This window comes from Podarcis muralis, chromosome 7 (genome assembly GCF_964188315.1).
Source record: "Podarcis muralis chromosome 7, rPodMur119.hap1.1, whole genome shotgun sequence".
Lineage (NCBI taxonomy): Eukaryota > Metazoa > Chordata > Lepidosauria > Squamata > Lacertidae > Podarcis > Podarcis muralis.
The window spans coordinates 13,325,957-13,351,602 of NC_135661.1; the positions used below are offsets into that span (position 1 = coordinate 13,325,957).

General features: G+C 45.8%; 1 protein-coding gene across 4 annotated transcripts in view; it reads right to left on the reverse strand.

The window, feature by feature from the left end:
* Positions 1-426: 426 nt before the first annotated feature.
* The window catches only part of LOC114602651 (tetraspanin-15-like), a 90,944-nt gene continuing 65,724 nt past the window's right edge, over positions 427-25,646 (reverse strand). For 3 of the 4 annotated variants that reach the window (XM_077931232.1, XM_028741106.2, XM_077931233.1), the window contains 3 exons: positions 12,134-12,187; positions 11,069-11,185; positions 427-958 (listed from right to left, as the gene is read on the reverse strand). In XM_077931232.1, coding sequence (XP_077787358.1) covers positions 728-958; positions 11,069-11,185; positions 12,134-12,187 — 402 coding nt within the window. In that variant the 3' untranslated portion in view covers positions 427-727. The remainder of the gene's footprint in view (positions 959-11,068; positions 11,186-12,133; positions 12,188-25,646) is intronic. The other variant, XM_077931231.1, reaches the window with a different exon arrangement.

The following is a 25,646-nucleotide window of genomic DNA, read 5'->3' on the forward strand; positions in this document are numbered from 1 at the left end:
CAGTGTGTGATTATTGCTGAGCTGAAACAGGGTCTTCATTGCCAAGGCTGACACCCCCTTTTTTGCAACACTTTGTTGTAGTGAAATTGCCAGAGTGCCGTGAGGAAATCCCCTCAATGTTTTCTGGCAGCACAGTGACACCAATTTACATGAAGACATGCTTGTTCCTCAGTGATGCCCACAAAGGCAGATCTGATGACTATACAGCTATGACACCATCATTATCCCTGGCTGACTGGGTTTATGTAACCTTTAAAATGGTGTGAAGTTAGGGCTGCAGATAAATAGAGGGGATTTCAGGGGACCAGATGCATCTGGGTGAGAAAAGAGGAGCATTTTGGAATTTTACACAGGATGCAAACATATGCAACTTTCATGTTGTACCTGCTCCTACATTCTAGGATGCTTTCAGTGGAAGATATTGGATAAAGGCAAGACCATATTTTATTTCCAAAAAAGACATACAAAAAAGTGTGGTATCATAAAAGAATAAAAAAATGCTATCTCAGGACACTCACCAAACCCAAATTAATCCACATTAACACCAACCAACCAACCACACCCTTCTGAAGACTGTGGGATTTTAAAGACATAGCACCCTTTGTCATACCTACTTCTCGCTTTGCTAAATGAAACAAATCACAATGCTACCTTGCATCTACGGATGCACTAAGCCTTGACCAGACTCTCTCAGAAGGCCGGTCTTGCAGACAGTTCCAAAATACAATCAAACTTTGCTCTGGAAGATGTCATCATTTACTGTCTCGTCCTCTTTGTCAAGGACTGGCAAGTAGCCACCTTCACGGGGCAAACACCAGCACCAACCAGCACCAGTGAGGTCCAGAGAGGCAAAGTCGAAGTCAGCCATGTCTAGTGCCTTGAAATCCACAGTGTCCAGCCTGTAATGAATCTCATTGAGCTTTTGCCAGTATAACCAGGCCATCACCAAACCTACTGCCTGCAAGAAAAGATGGAGACAAAATTACTTGTTAACATGTTTGCTTTAAAATGCAATTATGACAGGGTATGTATGTGTATAGCCAGGGTTTCCCTAATACAACAGTGTGAGTATGCGTAACCCAAGCAAAGCTGCTTTGATAGAAGAACCTGCAGGGAAAGTTCACAGCAAGTAAGAACACCTGCGTTTACCCTCCATGGTCCAGCACAGCGGCCAACATGCAAAAGGCAATGGGTCCATTTGGGCACTCTTGGAAGCTAACCTTATTAGCAGCAGAGGTACCTTTAGTCGGTCCTTGCAAAAAAGCTAATGCAATTCTAGGCTGCATCAGCAGAAGTCAAGTGTCCAGGTCAAGGGAAGTCGTAAAGGTAAAGGACCCCTGACAGTTAAGTCCAGTCGTGAACAACTCTGGGGTTGTGGTGCTCATCTTGCTTTACTGGCTGAGGGAGCCGACGTTTGTCCACAGACATTTTTCCGGGTCATGTGGCCAGCATGACCAAGCTGCTTCTCGTGAAACCAGAGCAGCGCACAGAAACACCGTTTACCTTCCCGCTAGAGCGGTACCTATTTTTCTACTTGCACTTTGATGTGCTTCTGAACTGCTAGGTTGGCAGGAGCAGGGACCGAGCAATGGGAGCTCACCCTGTCGCGGGGATTCGAACCGCCGATCTTCCGATCGGCAAGCCCTAGGTTCAGTGGTTTAGACCACAGCACCACCTGTGTCCCAAGAGAAGTCATAGTCCCACTCTATTTTCCTATTATGTGGGCTGCTATTCATAATGTAGATAACTGTCTGGAGAAGCGCTGACAGAACCTGAGATTCCAGCAACTGCCAGATCACCCTAAAAAGCTATAAACTGGGCCTTTGTTATTTCAGATCAAGAGAGAGCTCAATATGGTATATTGTGAGCAGGAAAATGTATTCATTAGTGACAAGCGCTACGTCTTCATTCCCAAAGTGGGCTTATTTATAACTTTCCACCTGATATCTCCCTTGATAACGGTCCCAATGCAGCAATTGCAAGCAATATACTATAACAGAGAATGTGTTCTGTTCTTCAAAAAATAATCAGGTAGAAGCTGTTAGCTAGGAAACAGATGCTGATGATAAATAATGATTGTAAGAGCATTAATCAGCACCATCCTGTGTGCACTAGGAACAGCAGGCATTCAGGAAAAATCAGAGAAGTTGCTTGATTTGCATTAACTCCTTGATCACTCCAACGACAGCTTATTTGCAGGAAAACAGCTTGAACCAAATTCAATGAAACTATGGCCTACAGCAGACACGTCTCTTCTCCCTCCCCCAGATATATTGTTTAAGAGTCACTGCCACCCATTATATGTGTGCTCATAATTTTAGCCCATAAAATTTTAGCTCACAATTTTATGGTTCTGAGATCAGACAGGTTGTGTGCATGTCTGCATGTGTGTGCTTTAAAAATCTGCAGTGCCCCTTTGATTGGACAATCTTAGCCAGGGAAAAAATCAGTAAGTGTTTGCATCAGTCTATCATACTGCCCTCAAGTCTCTTAAAAGTCTCCTGTATCTCTAGGTAATGACGGTTTTTTGATGCCACCAGCTGTGATGAAGAGCAGCTGTGATGAAGTTGTTTGGCTCAACTTCATTCAGCTTTTCAACCTAGTGAGGTTCACATAAAAGGCACCAACTATTTCTACTTACAAGGGGTAGTCGGGGATTTTCTGGTAACTGTCCCTGGAAAATTACCCTGCCTGGTTTTCTTTTCTTTTGCCTTAAAAACCTTTGAAAATTGCACTAAGTTGCACTGCTGCCATAATAAACACACCCCAAACTAAAACCAATCCCTGCAGCCTCTCATTCTTATAAAATACTGCTATACTTATAAGCCATTCCAACTCTAAACCTCCAGAGGTAGCACCAGCAATCTGGATATTATTATTGGTTGTACTCTGTGCATGTTGCCTTGGTAGGATCTTTGTTTTGAAAGATGGGATATAAAGAAACAAGCATCTGCATGAAAACCTCTACTTGCAACATACCGTATTTTTCGCCCCATAGGGCGCACCTAGGGTTTTTCTTGGGGGGGGGGGAATAAAGGGGGGGAAAACCCTGCCGGGTTTTGGGCTGCAGGCTGCGGGCTCCCAAGGCTTGCGGACATCTGCCCGAAGCCTGGGGTGCGCTGCGGAGATACTGATGAGGCTGGCCACGTTGCCTGTCTCCAGATCGCCGATGGTGCGCCCTTGCCTTGTTGCGCAGCGGCGCCCCGCTTCCTGGGGCAGCAGGGCAGAGAGGGAGCCTCGGCCGGCTGCTTGCCGGTATCCCCCTCGAGCTCCCAAGGCTTGCGGATAGCTTCATGAAGCCTGGAGAGAGAGAGGGGTTGGTGCGCACCGACCCCTCTCGCTCTCCAGGCTTCAGCGAAAGCCTGCATTCACCCCATAGGATGCACACACATTTCCCCTTCATTTTTGGAGGGGGAAAAGTGCATCCTATAGGGCGAAAAATACAGTAATTTTTGAGTCATGGCTGACTCTCTTTGCATACCTGCTGTTCTCCTAAGAAATTATTTCTGGTGTGGTAGGTCTTTGGAATCAGTAAGTTTGGTGCTGTGCTGAATTACCCAATAGGCAGACCACACATATCCTTAGGGATCCAGCAAAGCAAAAAAATGAGAAAATTGTGAAAGAATTTGACATATTACAAATAAAGCATCTAAGTATGAAGTAATCACCATGTGGAAAATCAGAACTCTGCTAGATTTCCTTATACTCCACACTCCTCCCACATTTTTCGGTCCTCTTTTTATTACTAATATCCACCTAAACCAGGGAGACATTAACAAAATAATGCAAGAAAAATGGATCCTATCATGTGCTGCACATGACATGCATGCATGCACATTTCAGCACACATGTAAACTTTTCATTTTTTAAAAAAAAGTTTTTCTTTTGGTTTAGTATTGGTTTTATTTTGAATTACATACAGGGCAGGGGTGGGGCGCCACAATCTTTTCTGTGCTTAGGACCTCTAAACGTCTTTATAGAGATTCAGGGCAGATAAAACGAAGTCTTCACGAAGTGCCTAGCTAAATGATGGAACTTGCTTCCACAGAGAGCCGTGATGGCCACCAACCTCGCTGTCTTTAAAAGATGATTAGACAAATTCACAGAGGAGGAGAGAATGCTCTCGATGGCTAAAAGCAATGATGGCTATGCTCTGCCTTCATAGCTGCGGGCAGCAATGCTTCAGAATATCAGCTGATTGAAACCGCAGGTGGGGAGAGAGAGAGAGTGCTCTTGCCTTCCAATCCTGCCTGCAGGTTTCTCATTGGGGCATCTGGTTGGCTACTCTTGAGAACAGGATGTTGGGCTAGGTGGGACACTGGCCTGATCCAGGAGGCCCTTCTTAAGTTCTTATTTCTCCATTTGGCCCTGGCTTGGTGAGATGCTTTCACGCAACAGTCAGTTTTCAGATTAATACCATAGACGGCTCCCAGGCAGGATGGTCACTGGTGAAGATAGATTTGTGCAATGCATACAAGCTCAATTTGCTAGCTCAGTTTGCTAGCTCAGAAGTACAGTGGTAGTTTGGGTTACAGACGCTTCAGGTTACAGACTCCGCTAACCCAGAAATAGTACCTGGGGTTAAGAACTTTGCTTCAGGATGAGAACAGAAATCACGCAGCGGCAGCAGGAGGCCCCATTAGCTAAAGTGGTACCTCAGGTTAAGAACAGTTTCAGGTTAAGAACAGACCTGCAGAATGAATTAAGTTCTTAACCCGAGATACCACTGTATCTGCATGTAACAGTGTTGGGTTTTTTTGTTTTTTTAGCATAGCAATTCTCAAGGGTTTGAGTTGCCTAACTTTAGACTGAATAAAATAATTTGAATTAAATCAAATGAAGCTGTGACTGATGGACACACACCGACTGCTACCGTAATTTGCTCCAGGTGCTGTAAGTACAGCTAGAAATTAGCATTTGGCTAGAAAACACAACTGTGTCTATAATGTGACCACCCATCTACGTGGAGATGCCACAGCAGAGGAGAAACAGCCACAGTGTGGTCTAAACAGGTGCATGCAAAATTGTAGTTTCTGCTTGAGGCATGTTACATGCTCTCCATGAACAGTGAGAAAATGCAGTTTCCCTACTCAGGCTCTTCTTAAGTCTTAATCTGGCCCTGGGTTGGTGGGATACTTTCAAGCAACAGCCTGTTGACAGATTAATGCCATTGACTCTCATGGCCCAATTTAGCTACATTTGATTTATAAAGGGCTCTCACTGCTGTTTCTTCAGAGCTTCTGAATTGTCACTTTCTTGAAAATTAGATTTATACCAATAGCGATTAGTGTCAATATCAAGAGAACTAAGTGACAAGAGCAATATTTATTAAGTTAAGCTGAACAATTTCTGTTTCGTGTTGGCTTTGTTGTGTATAAACAATACTAATGACTTTCTTTAGTGCTAATCGCTCTGGTAAACAGCCTTGTAAACTGAAATGGGTGAAGAGAAGAGTTTATATGAAGTGCTCTATCAATTAGACAACACTGTCTCTGTTAATTGCAAAGGAACATATAGAAGTCAGGAGATGGGCTGAACAATGTGCTGCTGACAGCCATATCCACTTAACTATGAATTAACAGGTGAATGTTTTCACTGACAAATCCATTTACACCTGGGAGAAGCTGGGATGCACTCTTATGATAGTCACTGAATTCTCTGTGATAGTTCAAGTAAAAAAAAAAAAAGGCATCTGGTTTTACATTACATGGTACATTACTTAAAGGTACCATGTGCTCCTCTGGTCCCATTTTGTAAAGTATATGTGTGAGACAACTGCAGTAGTGCTGCGAACTGGGCTTGTGTATTGCAGGGCATAGCCATAAGGACAGAAGAGCCTGCGGGATCAGGCCAAGGGCCCATCTAGTCCAGCATCCTGTTCTCACAGGGGCCAACCAGATGCCTGTGGAAGACCAGGGAGCAGAACATGAGCAGAAGACCACTCTCCCTTCCTGCGGTTTCCAGCAACTGGCATTTGGAATCATTGCTGCCTCCAACTGTGAAGGCAGAGCAGAGCTATTGTGGCTGAATTTAAGCCATCCAAGATGGTGGCCATCCCTGTGTCCTTGGGGAGCAAATTTCATAGTTTGACTAAGTGCTGCGTTGAAGAAGTCCTTTTTTTTTTTCAATATGTCCCAAATCTTCCAATTGTCCTAAATCTTCCAACATTCAGCTACACTGGATGTCCATGAGTTTGAGTGTTATGAGAGGGAGAAACAACTTTTCTCTGCCTACTTTCTCCATGCCAGGCACCATTTTATAAACTTCTAGCCTGTTGTATCCCTTCTATCAAAGCGATACAAGGGAGCCATTATTGCCTGTGGTGTGTAATACACCACACTGCTGTCTCAGGTCAAACACTGGTGACAAAAAAGGCGGTCTGGTGGGCCCAATCCAGCACATTGGCTGTAGGTTCACCACCACTATTTTAAGCTGTATGCAGTTGTGTACATCACAGCCTAGGACCCTCATACCTATGGGACCACCTCTCTTGATATGCCCCACAGAGGACCTTAAGGTACGTAAATTGCAACACCTTAGAGGTCCCGGACCCTAAGGAGGTTAGATTAGCCTCAACCAGAGCCAGGGCCTTTTCAACACTGGTGGAACGCTCTGTCTCATGAGACCAGGGCCCTGCAGGATCTGATTTCTTTCCGCAGGGCCTGTAAGACAGAGTTGTTCCGCCTGGCCTTTGGCTTGGAGTCAGTTTGATTCCCTCCCCCTCTTTCTTTTTTCCTTTCTCCTCCTGTGAAGAGCCTGCATCTTAATGTTTTAATGTTGTGTTTTAATTTTGTTTTTTAAGTTGTATTTTAATCAACTTGTTTTTATTATTGGTTCTTAGCCGCCCTGAGCCCGGTCTTGGCTGGGGAGGGCGGGGTATAAATAAAATTTATTATTTATTATTATTATTACCGAAGACACAAAACTGAAAATAAGGCAAGCTGCTAGGTTTTTTAAAAACATAACTGTCTCCCCTTCATCCCTCTGCCCCACTGGTGGTAGCACCATGGGAAGTGCAGGGACTGGGGAAGGTTAGGGGAAAACTCATAGGCAAGCTGTTTCTCTTCTCTCTTCTACTGTCCCCCACTCTTCTACTGTCCCCCACGATGGGGAAGCTCCAGGGGCCATCATAAGGCTCAAATACTGGCTTGTAGCTGTGGATTCTTACCGAAAGAGAACCATCTCCCTTGCAAAAAATTATGAAGGATGCCAGCATAATGGATGGGATCAGTTTGAGAGCAACCAGTAGAGTAACACTTGCAATTCAACAGACCGCTGTGGGGAACAGACACTGTCCCCCTGGTTTTCACCTCCCTAACCACCTACCCAGTCTGCCCAGTTTGCATGAATGTTACCCAGCAAGATGAACACTCTCCTTCACTTCCTCTAATTTTAGGGATGGTTGATGACTTGGAGAGAACACAGAGAAAAGCTTTTAAAACATTTTCTTCATTTTTTGTTTTGTTTTGTTAACATTTATACAGTCAAAGTGCACCGAGCCTTGTGATGTGTGAAGACCAAAAGGCCAGAAATTGTTTTTACTGTCCTATAATATTAATAAAGCATCCAGAATATGCTTTTCTCTAAAGCCATGCAGATTGTGGCTAATGCAGTGAAGGATATTATTACTGCATCTGAATCATCTACTTAACAAAACTATATTGACATTTGAAGGAGGAGAGCTCAAGTTTGTTTATCTTGGCAAAACCATCACTAACAATTTTTTTTGCTTAGTGTGAATAATGTGTTTATTGAAGCAATGGACAGTTTTCGGTTTTATGGGGTGCTAAAGAGCATTCATTTCCTTCTTTTAAAACACTTTGTTTTTGTAAATGATATGCTAAGTGCCTCCCTGTCACTTAGCAACCTTCCCTGATTTTCAGAAAGTCTTCTTTGAGGATTATAAATGGATGTTAATCAGCTCGGGGGTTGCTATGGCTGGAGAGGACTTTGCGTGCTTCGAGGAAGAGAGAGATTTCACCTGCTTATGTTAAAGGGAACAGAAGCAGTGAATGGGAGGAGGATGGCATTCCCCTGCTTGATCACAGCAGCCATTGCAAAGGGAGAGGGCAGCCCCACAGGGGCCAAAAGACCCCCAACTCCTCCTCTCATTGAAACCGTTCTGCTCCAGCTGGTCTTTGAAATAATTCTGTCACTATGAATCAGTGCCTGGGTTTTCTTTTTTCCCTCTGCTCTCGCAGTCCCTTTTCCTTTCGTGGAAGTCCGAGCAGGGAGTGTCCAGGACTGGCATCTGTACCCTGTCCTGGAGACTCTTTCTGGCTGAAGAGTGGGATAGAGATAATTCAAAAAGTCGTAATGAAGCGGCTTGTGTGGTACTGCCCTGCACTCCACCAACTAGGTTATGCTATCCAATGCAGCCAGGGAGTGGCCTCACTGATTAGCTTCCAGAAAAAACGCCAGCTAGTATTATGACTTCCATTTCAAACCAGAGCTCAATGCCAGGGCAGTCCATGGCTCTGTTCCCGAACTGCTCAGTGCTTGGAGCTCCCCAGCTAGGCTGGAGCCCTGGCTTCCCTCAGCACTCTAGTTAGCCAACCTGCAAGCACCAATCCTGGTGCACCCAGCTGTGCCTTTTACCAGCTGCAACTGGTTTGACAGCTACGGCCATTCCTGGACTGGGAAAGCCTGGCCACAGTAGTTCACTGGTTACTTCAAGCTTGGATTACTGCAATGCACTCTATGTGGGGCTTCCCTTGTGCTTGGTTCGGAAGTTGCAGTTGGTGCAAAATGCTACAGCATGATTGCAGCCCTGTTTAGTGAAGCTTTTAATGTTTAATAGGTTAATGTTTAATAGGAAGCTGCCCAGAGTGGCTGGGGAAACCCAGCCAGATGGGCGGAGTATAAATAAATAATAATTATTATTACTACTACTACTACTATTACTACTACTACTGACAGGAGTGAGGACTTGTCAGCATAGAACAACTATGCTCAGAAATCTCCGCTGATTTCTGATTTGCTATTGGGCCAAGTTCAGGCCGTTACTATTAGTATAAAGCCTTTAACAACTTGGGACCAGTTTACCTACAAGATCGCCTTACTTCATATGCACCCATTCACTGCTTTGATCAGCAGACCTGGCTCTGTTCCTGCTGTCAATTTGTAAGAACTCCCTTCCTGATTATGTCAGCCAGGTACTTCCCTGTACTGCCAAAAACATTTTTGTTTAGACAAGCCTACCCAGAAGCTTAGAAAGTTCATGCGAGTGTTAGTCAGTAATTTTAACTTTTTGAAAATTTTAAATTATTGTTGTTAATTTTTCTTATTGATAATTTTATTGTTTTATCGTTTTTTGTAAACCGCTTTGTGGTTGTGGTTGTTTTTAGTCATCAAGCGGTGTATAAATGGAGACCACTCCCCATGCTTGCTCTTCAACCTTTGCGTGTGGAAACAGCCTAGCTTCCACTCCCTTCTGATCCAACGATCTGCCTTGGATCCTGATCGCTGCCTGGCTTGGATTGTGCATCCCAGATGTGAGCTTCTGAATCTTCTCTCCTGCTAGAACATGAACCTGCTTGTGGCTCTGTTAGCATGAGGTCGACTCTGGCTATTCAGCCTAAGTCTCCAACCAGACTACCTGAAGACTGAGCCCTTGGAAGGCTGGCATCTAATGAATTCACAACTGTAGATGCTCAAAAACAGCCTTCCACAAGCTGGTGCCCTCCAGATTAGGCTGCATCTCCCATCAGATCTACTCAGCATGGTGTAGACTGATGAGAATTCCCATCCAAGACAACTGAAGAAGTTAGAGAAAGCTGCTCAACAAACTCACGGAGCATTTGCAACACAATACAAACCTCTGCTCAACTGGCTTAATATTTATTCGGCACACTTATACCCCACTTTTCCCTTCAAGGAGCTCAAGATGGCGCACACACTTCCCTCCTCTCATTTTTATCCTCATAACAACCCTGTGAGGCAGATCAGGCTGAGAGACAGTGACTAGCTCAAGGTCATCCGGTGAGCTTCATGGCTGAGCAGGGATTTGAACCCTGGTCTCCCAGGTTCTATTCTGACACTCTAACCACTATGCCACAGCTGGCTCTTTAGGATAGTTAACAACACACATGATGTGCCTGCTTGTCACCAACATCATCATTCTTCATCAGTGTGAAGAGCCTGCAGCCTCTGACTCTCGTGTCCCAGTCCCTGTTGGATACAAAGGTCATGGCACTAGCTGACTGGAAAGAGTCTGTGGACACATTAAAAAAGGCTGAAGGGCTCCAACCACAAACAGGATTTCCCAAGGCAGAATAAAGCAGTATTATGACTTCCCTTATGTTAGTTTCCTAGAGATGAAGAGACAGAGCGGTTTTCTGATATGTGTAACAGATTGGAACCACAACTGAAAGCTAATGAAATATGCCATGGCTGTTACAAATGGAGAATTAATCATAAGTGGCTGTTAAACAGTAACAAGAGCATTTTTGGGTACATGACTGAATAATTTTATGATATATGAACCAGAAGTATGATAAATTATCTGCACTGATCAATTATCTATGTATCTATGCCTTTAAAAGAAGTTTTATTAGATATGAAGGTAAGAATCTAGGACACTTGATGTCCATGAGCAATGAAACAGAAAGCAACAGCAGGAAGCTTTTGATTAAAGGTACAGGAGACCTGCAAAACCTCAGCTGTGCTTTGCCTACCCACTCTGGATAGACTGGAGTGCAATTGGGGTTTATTGCAACCCATTTTCAGTGCCACAAATCAAGTTGAAAAAACATGGAAGCAAACTCTGGCAATTTTTCCATGTTGCTATCTGGAGTCTCTGAAAAAACGAGGTAAGGATCAGAATTCCAGAGGAAGAAACGAGGGTCTGTCAGTTAATGGAAATAGCCATACTGAATAATTTTTGACAATAATTTTATCAATACCCCAACCATCTGGCTTAATTAATGCAGAATTTTGTCTCTAAAAAAAGTATTTGGAATGTAGTTTCATGGTGATCTATAGCAAAGAAGTAATGTCTTCACCTCTGTTTTTGGGGGAAACACACACCTCTGAATAGTCAGCCAGGAGCAACACATTTTTTACATACCTGTGGAAACAGCAGAGAGCAAACAATTCCAAAAGTGGCTTCAAAATTGTCTTTAAGCCACAAGCCGACCGCATGGATGCAGCCACGTACGTGAATAGTGGCCACCAGCTCCAGGCGCTACAAAGAGAACAAATCACATTAAAGGCAATATTTTGAGTCTGAGAGAGCTGCGGTTGAGCTCTGTTCCTCTTTGTGGGCTTCCCCTGGGGGCACCTGGTTGGTCACCATGAGAAGAGGAGGCTGGACCAGAAGGGACTTGGGCCTGATCCAGCAGGGCTCTTCTTGCATTTTATTTTATTATAATTTTTAAACAATCCAACAACATTTCAAATTTAGCAATCAATCATTCTACCTACGACTTCCCCTCCCTTCCTCCATGGTTCCCTCAAAATGTCAATTTATGTTGCATATTATAGTTACTCTATACCTTCACCTTATCTCACAATAAAAACAAAAAGTTCGCCCCCACTGCTCTTCTTACTCAAATCCAATTTGCGTTCTAACTTTTTTACACTGAGTTTTTAAATATTCTGCAAGCATTTTCCACAGCTCTTCTTACACTCTTATTCCAGAAGCCAGCCAGATGCCGCAATGGGAAGCTCACAAGTAAGACACGAGGTCCAGCTTATGATCCCTGGCACCTGGTACTAGGACCTCCCACTGGAGGTAGCCCACAGGTGTTGGTAGCCATGTTCCCCATGAATTTGTCTAGCTTGCATTTAATGCCAACCAAGATAGCTGCCCATCTTGTGATACCAAATTCCATACCTGAACTATGTGCTGAGTGAGGAAGCCTTGCCTGTCACCTGTCCTTAAGCTCTCACTAGTTGGCTTCATTGCGTGAGGACCTCAGTTGGTTCTACCATTACACAAGGGAGGAACAAAATGCCTCTTTATCTGCTTTGCTCCATGCGTATGTTTATAGCCTCCATGATGTCCTCTTCCCTTACTAAGCACCCCTTACTCCCCCCTCTTCTGCCCCACAAAGCACAACCTCCTCCCTCCACAAATGTCTGCTACCTAATGCCTGGCTCAGCCCTCAGGTACCTTAAAAATGTTTGTTACCTCTTTATTTAGTGTCTTGTATCCACACAGTGTGTTAATGACTTCTCCTGGGGCCTATTAAGAGAGGAGGAAGAAGACCCAAGCTCAATAACAGTGCAGGTGGATGGTGGGAATTTGTTGTTTTTAAAAGTCACAAGAAAGGTAAAAGAGGGTAGGATTCTCTCTCTTTCTGTTAAGACTTTTCACCAGACCACAAAAACTGTTGACAAACCAAGCCACAAAGGAGTTTAATAAAGGCCACTCTCTGACCTTTTGAACACTTGCATTTGGAGAGTCAAAACTTTGCACTGAAAGCATCTCAGACTCTGCAGCAGCTTTTAAGATGGCTGGAAGTCTCCTTTAGATATATTTGGGTCTTCCCTCTGGCACATCAATCCCCTGACCCCCGGTTGTCACAGCGGTGGGGAAATAGGTATAACTGCCAAACATTTTGCAAAATTCCAAGCAGTGATGAGGGCGATGCAAGGGGGAGTGGGGACAGCCTGAAGGCACATCAAGAGTACATGTGGAAATGTGTCTTTTTTCAGCCTTTGCTCCATTTGCCAAGGTAGATCTATTCACTTCCAGTATGCCACCTCCATTCACAGAATCCTCAAACTCCATCTACTCCAAACTCCTCCTATTCATTCAAGGAGAAGGCTGACCTATGGCCCCGTCTGCATTAGAAATTTGAACTATTATAACAAAGGATCCTGGGAGCTGTAGTTTGTTAAGAGTGCCAGGAGCAGTTATTAGAGGTCTCCTAACACCTATTAGCAGGGACGCGGGTGACGCTGTGGGTAAAAGCCTCAGCGCCTAGGGCTTGCCGATCGAAAGGTTGGCGGTTCCAATCCCTGCGGCGGGGTGCACTCCCATTGCTCGGTCCCAGCGCCTGCCAACCTAGCAGTTCGAAAGCACCCCCAGGTGCAAGTAGATAAATAGGGACCGCTTACTGGCGGGAAGGTAAACGGCGTTTCCGTGTGCTGCGCTGGCTCGCCAGATGCAGCTTGTCACGCTGGCCACGTGACCCGGAAGTGTCTCCGGACAGCGCTGGCCACCGGCCTCTTGAGTGAGATGGGCGCACAACCCCAGAGTCTGTCAAGACTGGCCCGTACGGGCAGGGGTACCTTTACCTTTACCTTTACCACCTATTAGCATCCTTGACAAACAACAGCTCCCAGGATTCTTTGCGGGGAGCCCTTTAAATGTATAGTGTGGACCTAAGTAGCTGAGTAGGTGGTGAGCTGTGATTATCTCTTTTTTATTTAAACAATTTATATACCACTTAACTACAATACAGTGGTACCTTGCAAGACGAATGCCTCGCAAGACGGAAAACTCGCTAGACGAAAGGGGTTTTTGTTTTTTGAGCTGCTTCGCAAGACGATTTTCCCTATGGGCTTGCTTCGCAAGACGGAAACGTCTTGCAAGTTTGTTTCCTTTTTCTTAACACCGTTAATACAGTTGCGGCTTGACTTCGAGGAGCAACTCATAGCACGCGGTGTGGTAGCCTTTTTTGAGGTTTTTGAAGACTTTGGTGATTTTTGAAGCTTTTCCGAAACTTTTCCGACACCGTGCTTCGCAAGACGAAAAAAATCGCAAGACGACAAAACTCGCGGAACGAATTAATTTCGTCTTGCGAGGCACCACTGTAGTATCTAAGCGGGTTACAAATATATAAAGATCAGTTAAAAATACAAATTCCAACTTCAATTAAAATGCCTGCTGGAATAAAAACAGTCTCCAGTAGGTGTCAGAACTTCTGTAGGGAGGGTCCTGCTGAACCTCAGCTCGAAAGGAGAGCCATAAAATTGGGCCCACACAACTACTAGCGGATATGAGCCACACATCTGATCATCTAATTCCTTATATCCCAGCCCAAAGAAATGCAAATTGCATCTTTTGATCATTTTCTTTCTCCTCCATGCCTTCAAGGCAGACTTAATTTTCATTTTCAGACATTGTCATTCTGACAGAAAAGGTTTTCCATAAATAATAATGTGTGACGTCTTTGCATAATCCTGTATTCCTTTTGACTCTTGCGGAACACAAGGCCCAGGAACTGAACACGCAAGTCATGACTGGGCCTCCAGAAAGCAAAGGAATCCCTTTCCATTGATTTCTTTTGTCAGCCAAACACATTTGTAGTAGAGCCAAACAGAGCAGTAATATCAGTCCTCCTCATAGTAAAACTGAGGATTTCTGAAGAACAAAGAAGTCTAGAAGTGATTTTTCCCATAGAACATGATTGAAATGCTCTTGGGCCTAATGCATAAACGTGAAGTGACTGCGAATTCCTATCTGGGTTACATTTCAGGCAATTGTCCCTTGTCAATGGCATTTAAGCTAGAGGCAAAGAAGGGAGGTTTGGATCCCAAGGCCAAAATGAAAGCAATTCCATTAAGGTTGTATCCTAGCAAGGGAAAGTTCAGGCATTGGTTCAGGGTAATTGTTACCCTGGCAGTTGCAGTAACTGAAATACTTTATTTACCACAGGCCACGGGTGATATTAAATATGAAAGGTAGCATTTGGTTGACTAAGAAGGTGGGAGACAGCAACACAACAGAGGTTTATAAAATTATGAAATGTGTGGAGAGATAAATAAATTATTTCCTCATGCTACAATCTGCCACAGATGAGAAGTGAGTGATGGGGGGGGCAGCCAGAGGGGCATAAGGAGGAGCTGAGCAAGCATTTAGGGCAGCAGTTCTCAACCTGTGAGTCCCCAGATGTTGTTGGACTACAACTCCCATCATCCCTGAGCTCTGGCCTTGCTAGCTAGGGATGATGGGAGTTGTAGTTCAACAACATCTGGGGACCCCACAGGTTGAGAAAGGCTGATTTTGGGTTTAAGAGCTGTTTAAGGAGCATGGTGTCCCCCACAGCTGGCTGTGTTGTCATGACATTGTCCTTGTGGCAAGATGGTGAGGGAGGCACTCAAAACCAATGACTCGTCTGGTGGGAAGCTTGGAGAAGGAGACTGAAACCCTATAAACCACAGTGGCTTCTCTTCTGCAACCCCCGAGTCTACGTCATTGCCATATGAGATACCCTGTGAGAAAACAACTCTGGGTTCTTCACCCTCCAGAGTTAATGCAGGCCAGCTCAGACTCCCTCACTCATGATCCAATTGTGGATGACTTGATTTCTGAGGCAAAGGACAAAATTCTCCAACCCCATTCAATGTACAAAAGCTGAGCAGACAGGCAACTGAACCTTGGTGACAGGCACAAGGCAGGGCCTCCAAAACAGCCATATGCAGCTCTCTTCTCCAGCATCTTGCTGTTCTCCACACACCCTGCCAACATCTGGCAACTGAGGTGTCCCCCCGACTAGTGGTAGGTCCTGAAAACTGATGCCTTGATATATACTGACCAGCACCAAGTGTGGTGTAGTGGTTAGAGTGTCGAGCCAGGACCTGGGAGCCCAGGGGTCAAATTCCTACTTGGCCAGTCTAACATACCTTGCAGGGATGTTGTGAGGATAAAATGGAGGGGGAGGAGAACCATACACTCCACTGTATGTTCCTTGGAGGAAAGGTGGGATATAAATGCAAACAATAATAATATAGCCCCTTAAGACCTGAGGGTAGGTTGGTGTGACTGCTTAGAACACTGCGGTTGAGCAAGGGACTGGAAGGTGGCACAGGCCACCACATCCAGGTGCTTATAGCCACTATAGGGGTGGCCCTCCATGCTCCCTGCTGCATTTTCCAGATAGGATCTCAGGCACATATGCAAAACTAATCAAGCAGTTTGACTATATCTTTTTCTCTGTGTAAAATAATTAATGTGGTCTCCTCCCTAGGTCTCATATGTCAACATGGTGACTTGCTGTCTCCTTCGGCCTCCACACTGCACTCTCAAATATCTTGTGCATGCAATGAATTGTTCACACTGCACTCTCAAATATCTTGTGCATGCAATGAATTGTTCAGAAAGTGCTCTAAGGAGCTGGTTTCTTGTCTGACATGACCAGCACATATACTTCTCCAACAATACACCCGCCCCAGGCTTTTCTGGTTTCATGCCAGATGACAGACCTTCCAACTCCATTATTTTTAGTATAGTCAAGATGGAGTGACAATCAAACTTGCTTTTCAATTCTATGGAAACCAGATGTCGCACCTCAACCCAGTTCAGAATAGCATGAATGGACCAAATGGTTTTTCTGCCAGACTTTTAACCAGTGCTATTTTTCTAGAAAAAGAAGTGCTGGAACTCACAATGAACACCTTCCTCATTCTCTTAGAATGGCAATGGTGTCCATCTGAAAGGTGTCAGAACTGAGTTCTGGTGAGTTCCAGCTGAAAAAAAGCTCTGATTTGAACAATAGAGTCCCTGGGCTTTTAGCACTGCCAGATAGCAATAGGGAGACCAGCAAGCCTGTACTGTTCCCTCATGATGCATACCACCAGATGTCATTTCCTTGGACACCAGATGCATAGGAAACTAAGATTAGTTCCATTCTAACAGCAGAAATGATGCTTCTTAGTTCTTTGGATTCCAAATGAGCATGTCTTTTTTCTTAATGAATCTCATTGCTCCAGAAAATTCAATAGTTCCAAACCTTTAGGCGAGCCAGAGTTATAGCCTCTGAAAACAAAAACCAAATCAATCTGCTTGTATATACATCACATAAGGAGTTGTATACCAAATTTGCATATCATGTTTTCTTTTGCAGAAGCCAACCACCATCAGTCATGTATATGCATGAATGCAGACTGTGCTTAATGGTTGTTGGATCAGTAATCTTCTAAATTGCATCTTCTAATGATGCTTTGCTCACCTGGTGAAACACTTGGACTGGAACAAAGCTAGGCAACTAACTCATAAGCCACAATTTATTTGATCTCTGTGTGGGCATTCATTGCCAGCGATCACTGCGAAGTTCTGGAACAGATCTTGGACAACATGTACTTCCTTGCCATCAATTTTCACTGCTTTCTCTGACCCCAGAGTCACAGCTCTATTCTTCTTTAAAAAGACACAAATATAGGCTAATTTCCCAGTCATGTTCCTCAGTATTCATGAATCAGTATCCTGGCTATATTCACACCCATGCCACCCAGTACTTACACTCACTCAAGTTACAATGTTGTTCTGGTTTTAGCATTGCAAGGATGGTCTGTGTAGCTGATACATCTTCGTCCATGCACAAACATGAGGTCTCAACCTGCAGTCCCCTTCATCTACAAGGGGGCTTGCGAGCAGCCACACCACACCCAAAGCAGGGCTGGCCCAAGATCAGAGTCCAAGCAAGTGGAGCACACAGCAAAGAGTCAGGTGAGTGGCAAAGTCAGGGCAGTTCCGTGGTCATTTTTTACACAGGCAAGAGATTCAAAAGCAGGCAGAAGCTGAGAGCCGGCAAATATACATTGTTCCAGAAGTTCTTCAAGCTCAGCACTGGGTTTTTTAAAGCTGGAGCTGCTGGGCTGAGTCATGACAGTAGGGGAGGCCACTAAGATTTTGCACTGTCAATGACTAGATCAACCATAGAACCTTCTTCATACCACATCCTTATGCTAAGGCCCAGCTGTTCATCTCATGTTCCTCATGAAAGCCTGTGCTGGACTTCCAAGATTCTCCCCAAAGTGATAATTTCTTCTGTCGACAAAGGGCCCTCCTGAAACATTGAGTAGAGTTCAGGTTTCCTTTTTGGAGGTCAGTCATATTCCGGAGATGAACACATAACTGCTTTGGTGAACAGAGTTTCATTTGCTACGGCTGTGTGTAAATATAGTTAAACCTTTAGGTGTGTTTTTCTGCCCTGGAATGCAGAATTTGCAAAATTCAGCACTGTAAAGGACATCTTTCTCTTTCTCTTAGCCTCTTTCCTATCCAGGGATCCACTGGTCACCAATGGAGGTGGAGGCCAGACCAAAGTTGGGGAGACTCTTCACTGAGCAGCTGCAATTGCATATATGGGGCAACAGTCAGCAATTCCTGATACCTGCTTCTTAATGGTACCACTTGCAAAGCAGTAAATTGGTGCAGTCGTACCTCTAGTTACAAACTTAATTCGTTCCGGAGGTCCGTTCTTGTATATGATACACTTCAGTTAATAACTGAATTATTTGCACACCCATTTTAAAATGGAACAACAAAAAGCAAATGAACCAGAAATGTACTTTTAGATTTTATTCCCCATCCCCCCAAACATAGTTGTAGTCATATTCCAAAACTAGCACCTTGATATAATAATAATAATAATAATAATAATAATAATAATAATAATAATAAATCAAACAATCAATCAATATTTATACCCTGCCCATCTGGCTGGGTTTCCCCAGCCACTCTGGGTGGCTTCCAACAAAAGATTAAAAATAAATTAAAACACCAGTCATCAGTATTAAAAAATAAAACCAAAATATTATTTTAAAAATATATATAAATAAACCGAAGTTAGAATTTCTCATTTGATATTACCCAAGTATCTATATTTCCAAAACAACAACAACGAGGCATAACATGCAGGCATAACAAATTAACCCCCCAAGCCTCATTTGACCCCATAACTTGGTGTTCAGGAGGTCAGTGTTGAACAGCTCATTTTTCTGAACATTTTTGTACAAGACACATTTGCACTGTCATTTTGTCTTTTCTGCCCTGGACTATTGTATTAAGGGATAGTTCTGCTGTAGGGGTCTGATCTAGAGCAGTGTTTCCCAACCTTTTTTGGGCAAAGGCACACTTGTTTCATGAAAAAAATCTCGAGGCACACCACCATTACAGCCCCGTGACGTCAGCGCGCAGCGTCACGCCGGGAGGGACGCACGAAAGTGTAAGTTTCAATTTTTTCCCCTCCCCCTTGCCTTCCTTCTGTGCCAACCGCCAAAAAGCCAAGAAAAAAGCCAAGACTTTAGGGCAGCAGGTCGACACGGAAGAAGCTCCTACCTAAGGACAGGTGCGACGGCCGTGTCCTCTTCTGCCACACTTGGCAGCCCTGCCTCACGGTCGTGACTCCCACCCTGATTTCTCCCCGCAGGTCGAGCGGCACAGGCAGCCCAATGTGTCCAGCCCAGACACAAGCCCCGCTTCCCCACTCTAGATCCTGAATGCGACCAAGTGCTCTGGACTCCCGAGCAGGGTGGGAAAGAGGACTCGCATCTGGTAGCCTCCGGGCTCCTCGCCTGCTCGAGGGATGGCATTGCAGGCAAGCTGCCGGCCGTCGCCATCGCCGCCCCCTCATGCGAGTGGACCTGCCCGGAGTGGTGGGCCGGGGGAGGCTCGCTCTCTGTGGGGATGTGGCCCGCACGCGCGGCCCCGCTTCCTCCTGCCCAGGGCTGAGCTCCTTACCCGCAATCTCGGTCTCGTGCACGCGGATCCCACTTATTCTGAAGCTCGCGCCACTAGCCGGGGCTCTCACACCGTGCCAGGGCGAGGCGGCGCGGCCCACTGACGTCATCGCGGCTCGCCGCCGCCCTCGACTTCCCTGTTCCCTCCCCTCCCTCGGGTCGCCGTGGTTACCGAGGACTGCAAGCTGCTCGGGCGAGCGTGGGGCATTAAGTGGGAGAAGGAAAATTAAAATTAAAACTCGCCTGAAGGCCGCCTCTCCGGATACAGTGGTGCCTCGCAAGACGAAATTAATTCGTTCCGCAAGTCTCTTCGTCTTGCGAGTTTTTCGTCTTGCGATGCACGGTTTCCCATAGGAATGCATTGAAAATCAATTAATGCGTTCCTAGGGAAACCGCCTTCAGACCAGGTCCGGGGACAGTCTGTCCCCCGACCTCTTCTGAAGGCTGGGGGGGGGGGGACAAGGGCTTTTCTTCCCACCCCCAGCATTTTAAAAAACCCCGGGACAGCGGAGGACTTCTCCGCTGTCCGGGGCAATCTTAAAATGCTAGCGGGCGGCATTTTAAAATCGCCCGGGACAGCGGAGGACTTCTCCGCTGTCCGGGGCGATTTAAAAGCCCCTGGGAAGGCAGGCAGGGGGGACAAAGATTTTCGCCCCCCGCCCGCCTTCAGAAGAGGTCCTGGACCTCTTCTGAAGGCCGGCGGGGGTCAAAAGTCTTTGCTCCCCCCTGCCTGCCTTCCTGGGAGAGCGGAGAAAGGCAGTGCGTTTCTCCGCTCTCCCGGGAAGGCAGGCAGGGGTGAAAGTCTTTGCTCCCCCCCGCCTGCCTTCAAAAGCCGTCAGGGACAGCGGAGAAACGCGCTGCCTTTCTCCGCTCTCCCGGGAAGGCAGGCAGGGGGGAGCAAAGACTTTTGCCCCCCGCCGGCCTTCAGAAGAGGTCCTGGACCTCTTCTGAAGGTGGGCGGGGGCGAAAGTCTTTGCTCCCCCCTCCCTGCCTTCCTGGGAGAGCGGAGAAAGGCAGCGCGTTTCTCCGCTGTCCCGGACGGCTTTTGAAGGCAGGCTTTTGAAAGCCGTCCAGGACAGCGGAGAAACCCAGCGCGCCCTTCCCGCTGCCCCCCGACTTGGCTGGAAGGCTGGCGGGGGGAGAAGCCTGCTCCTCCCCGTCGCCAGCCCCGCAAACTCGGGGGACAGCGGGAGAGGCGCAGCGCGCCCTTGCCGCTGCCCCCCGACTTGGCTGGAAGGCTGGCGGGGGGAGAAGCCTGCTCCTCCCCATCGCCAGCCCTGCAAACTCGGGGGACAGCGGGAGAGGCGCAGCGCGGCATCCCGCTGTCTCCCGACATGGTTTGGAGGCTGGCGGAGGGCTTCCTCCCCCCCCAGCCCCGCAAGCTCCCAGAGCGATGCCAAAGCTGCGCGCAGCCTCGGCATGGCTCTGGGTCCCGTTCTGGGGGAGGGGGAAGCTCGGGCTTCCCCCGCCCCAGCCCCACGCCTGGCGGTGGGGGAATAATTTTTCCCCCCTTTATTCCCCCCCCCCCGCCAATTTTTCCCGCGGCACACCAGGCAACGTATCGCGGCACACTAGTGTGCCGCGGAACACCGGTTGGGAAACACTGATCTAGAGACAACACACTTCCCAGCCAGCTGTTATTGCAAGCCCATCAATTTGTTGGAGATCTCAGAAGACAAACGCAAAAATGTTTGAATGCACTACTGGTCTCAGGTGTTCTGTTTCCTCCAAAAAGATATTGCCTCTTATCCCCATTGTTAGAATGATGCCTTTAGGTGTGAGAGTCACATTAAGCAATGAAGTCCTTTACCAATAATTCTCCCTTCCTAAGTGCTTAGAGAAGAACACTCCAGAAAATAAGACTGAGCAGAACTAACACAGTTACAAATTCCCTCAGTGGTACTCTGCTGCCATTCAGAACATCAATGGGCACAGCTGAAAAACTCAGATTTGCCTTCCATGAACAGTTCCAATGCCTTTAAATATATAATATATCAATGAGTTTTAGATGTTTTAATCTATGTGTTTAATTAATTAATACGAATACTAATAATGTGCAATGCAAAAAATTCTTAAAGGGCTGGCAGCAAGGTGGCAGGCAGAATATTTTTATTCACTGATTTTCCAAGTGTGTGATTCCAGAAAGCTAGCCTTGGAGAAAGGCATATTTCATTTCAGGGGTTGGGGGTTGGTAGAATGAATATTGGACTGTCAAACTGCTTTTATTGAATACCTAAGACTTGTGGACAAATTATTCATTTAAAAAACCCCAATTAGTTGAGGTTCTCCAGATTATATATTTCCCATGTGACCAATGGCTTTGAACGTAATCCATCCCAGATCTCGTGAATACATTTCTGTTCCTAGGAAGTGACTATTGAATGTGCTTGAACTATATCATACTTCCTCACCTGACTAAAGCCAGGTATCATAATCGTCTCCTGATTCTTTTGGGTGATTCTTTATTCATGCATACCTCTGATGTTGTATGCACATTGATCTGCATGCAAAGGAGTTAGAAGGACTTGAGTTCTAGCACCTCCGTTAAGAAATACTCAAGGATGGTTTGGAGCGGAGGGGGTGGGGAGCCTTCCACCATGTAAGCAACATTTACTTGCATGCCAAACACAGGCTGAACATCCTTTCAGGGAGAGACAACTAGGGCAGGCAGTCAGTTGATGGAGGAGCACACTCTGTGCCAACACAGAATGCTTAAATTCTCTCTCCCCCTCCCTCTGCAAAGAGGAATCTGGGTACCTTCTGGCTGCAAAGTAGATGGTGGCTCACAGACAGACACACACGCACCCAAGAGAAATCCCAGCTGTTTTGTGATTACTTCTGAGGCAAGAGAATGGGATTGAGCAGCTTGATCACATTTCCAAAAACCGGTGAACTGTTCTTTTCTCGTTCTGAGACATTTTGAATGACTTTGGAATAGTGTGGTGCCCTTTAAGATGTTTTATGCATATTAATCAATTATATTTTAAAGATGTTTATATATGTTTGCTGAAATTTCAGAAGCTGGTATTGCTTTGTATTTTTGGTTTTGGATATGTATTTTTTAGATTGTATCTTTATGCAGTTCACTGCTCTTAGCTCCTATTGGAGGAAGGACAGTATAGAAATGGATTCAATTAACCAATCCATCAAATAAAGCTGGTAGTACTGGAGATGGATGGGCCAGTGGCGTAGCGTGGGTTGTCAGCACCCGGGGCAAGGCAAGTAATTTGCGCCCCCTAACCTGTGGATTTGCGCCCCCTAACCCGTGGATTTGCGCCCCCTAACCTGTGGATTTGCCCTAACCCCAGATGTTGCGCCCGGTGCGGCCGGCCCCCCCTGCACCCCCCACGCTACGCCACTGGGATGGGCCACTCTTTTGGTCCAATTCAATTTATCATGTGTTTATTCTCATTTTGTCCCATTTCCACATTAATCTGCAAATTTAAAAAATGTACAAAAATTAATCAGTATTTATTGAAGTAGTACTGAATAAAGTATTTTATCACAAAATATGTATTTAAATATGCATTGTATTTATATGTATGCATTTCTGAATGAATTTTACCCAAAATATAAATTTTAAATGCATTTTGGTACTTTCTTGACCTGAGGACTTGTATTGTAAATTTCGGAGAAGAATGGAGTACAAATGATAATAATGTTCCAGTCCATAAGGCAGGTCTGAATTAGATCAGTTTGCTTAAAAATGCTGGAACAAACACAAGTTTGTTCCACCTCTAGTCAACACAGGAAAGATCCAGCAAGACTTTCAGGATGAGGCAGCGCCCTTGCATCAATGAGCCCAGCAACTCTCCTGTTAACTCTGCCAAACTCATGCCCCTCTGGAACCTCACCTGAACCCACTTTGAATCCAGCGCACAGCAACAGCACTGCCACTGCGATAGCTCCAGCATCAAAAGAGGGATTTATTTTCATCTCAACATTTAAATAAAATGATCCCACTTGTAACTCTAAGGGTGTGTCCACAACATACATTTAAAGCACGTCCCTTTGTGTGGCAGCAACCCCAAACAGGGGACAAGTTTGGTTTCTGGGTTGTTGTTGTTGTTGTTTAGTCGTTTAGTTGTGTCCGACTCTTCGTGACCCCATGGACCAGAGCACGCCAGGCACCTCTGTCCTCCACTGCCTCCCGCAGTTTGGTCAAACTCATGCTGGTAACCTCGAAAACACTATCCAACCATCTCGTCCTCTGTCGCCCCCTTCTCCTTGTGCCCTCCATCTTTCCCAGCATCAGTGTCTTCTCCAGGGAGTCTTCTCTTCTCATGAGGTGGCCAAAGTATTGGAGCCTCAGCTTCAGGATCTGTCCTTCCAGTGAGCACTCAGGGCTGATTTCCTTAAGAATGGATGCGTTTGATCTTCTTGCAGTCCATGGGACTCTCAAGAGTCTCCTCCAGCACCATAATTCAAAAGCATCAATTCTTCGGCGATCAGCCTTCTTTATGGTCCAGCTCTCACTTCCATACATCACTACTGGGAAAACCATGGCTTTAACTATACGGACCTTTGTTGGCAAGGTGACGTCTCTACTTGTACACTTTCATAATTCATAGAGCACCAACCTTATCATTTTTAACACTCCACTAAAATGACTCTCTTTCTCTGCTGGATAACCATCAAGCAGAAGTTGCTAACACACACACACACACACACACACACACACACACACACACACACCATCTTTCAGGCCACATCATTTCTTTTTCCAGCTCTCAGCCTAATTCAAAGCAACCACCTCTTGCTTAGGAAACAATAAAGCAGTTCTTCCAGGAAGCCAGTAGGACTTTCTATTCAGTTTTCAAGAATGATGCACTTAGCATTAGCACTGATTTGCGTCAAGGCTGGCAAGTGCCATTTATGCACCAGAGAAAGTTTCCTGGCCCTGTATGTCCCTGTGTGGCTTTATTGCGAATGGAGGATTTTCACGTAGGCTCTCCCAGGAACTGGCTTCCAGCTTGACTCCCCATTTTCCTGATGAAGTCTGTGGCATTTTGCGCCAGAAGAAATGTGGTAGCTATTAATGTGCCACAAGATTACCTGCTACTTTTGCTGCAGCAGACTAACATGTCTACTTGCTGTGTTCTGGTCCTCTGCCAGGACCTCCTGAGAAAGCAGCAAGGCTGGAGGCAAGGGGAAGCTGCTCAAAGCCTGCTGGTCCATGGAGAGTCCTGGGTGACTCTCCACTTGCTCTGATGAAGGTCAGGAGCAGACTGAGGCCTCTTATGCCACTATCCTCAGGCTTCCTCCTCCAGGCTCCAATCCCTTGAGGGAACTTCATAGCTCTAAGGGCCAACCCTCTGGCCCTTCCACAGCCTCCTTCCAGGGCACTTCCAGAGCTCCTGGACTGGTGATGTAATAGGCATCAGCTCAGGAGGTGTCTGTGAGGGTCCCTATAGGCTGTGGTCATCTGGGAGCTCTTGCCCAGCCATCTCAGGTGCAATGGCCTCTCCATCTCCCTCAGTGAGCTCCGAGTCCCAGCCCCTGCTCCCACCATCTGGTGTGCCTGCAGCCTCTGACTCTCATGTCATGATCTCTGCTGGATACAATGGCCATGGCAGTTCCCCACTGGAAAGACTCTGTGGACACATTCCAAAATGCTGTAGGCCTCCAACCACACATACATCATTTCCTAACATGTTTGCTGTGCCCCATATTTTTCTCTCCAAGTTGAAGTTATATGTAAAGAGAATTCCCCAACTTACAGAATGGGGCAGCCCTGTGGAGCTCTCTCGATGAATCATAGTCAGAATCAGCCACTGTAAACAATCTAGCAGGAGCAAGGCACTTCTGGAACTGGAGAGCTGAAGCAAATCATGCTGGCATTATTCTCCTCACTTGTTTTGTGAGAAACTAGCCTGTTGGCTGTCCTTCAGGGTTTCATTCCACTGAACAAAGTCACATTAATAACTGATGTTTCCGGAAGCAGTCAACTGGTCAATAAGAAAAAGGAATGGCGAAGAGTGAAATATCCAGCATCTCTAGACTTCAGAGAAGACACTTCCCTTTTGCTCTTCCTTGGTGGAGAAGGGATCCATGTTGTCGCACAGAAAACAATTCAGGTGTCCAGGATTTTAGTGCACTGTGACTATGGATTAGTGGGACATCCCAGGAACAAGAAAAGTAGCAGCAAAGACTGGCGTTTATGAACTCTATAGATGAAGTCATGTTTCAGCTAAAAATGTGACCTCCCCTTTCTTAGTTTGGAAGCTTCCTGA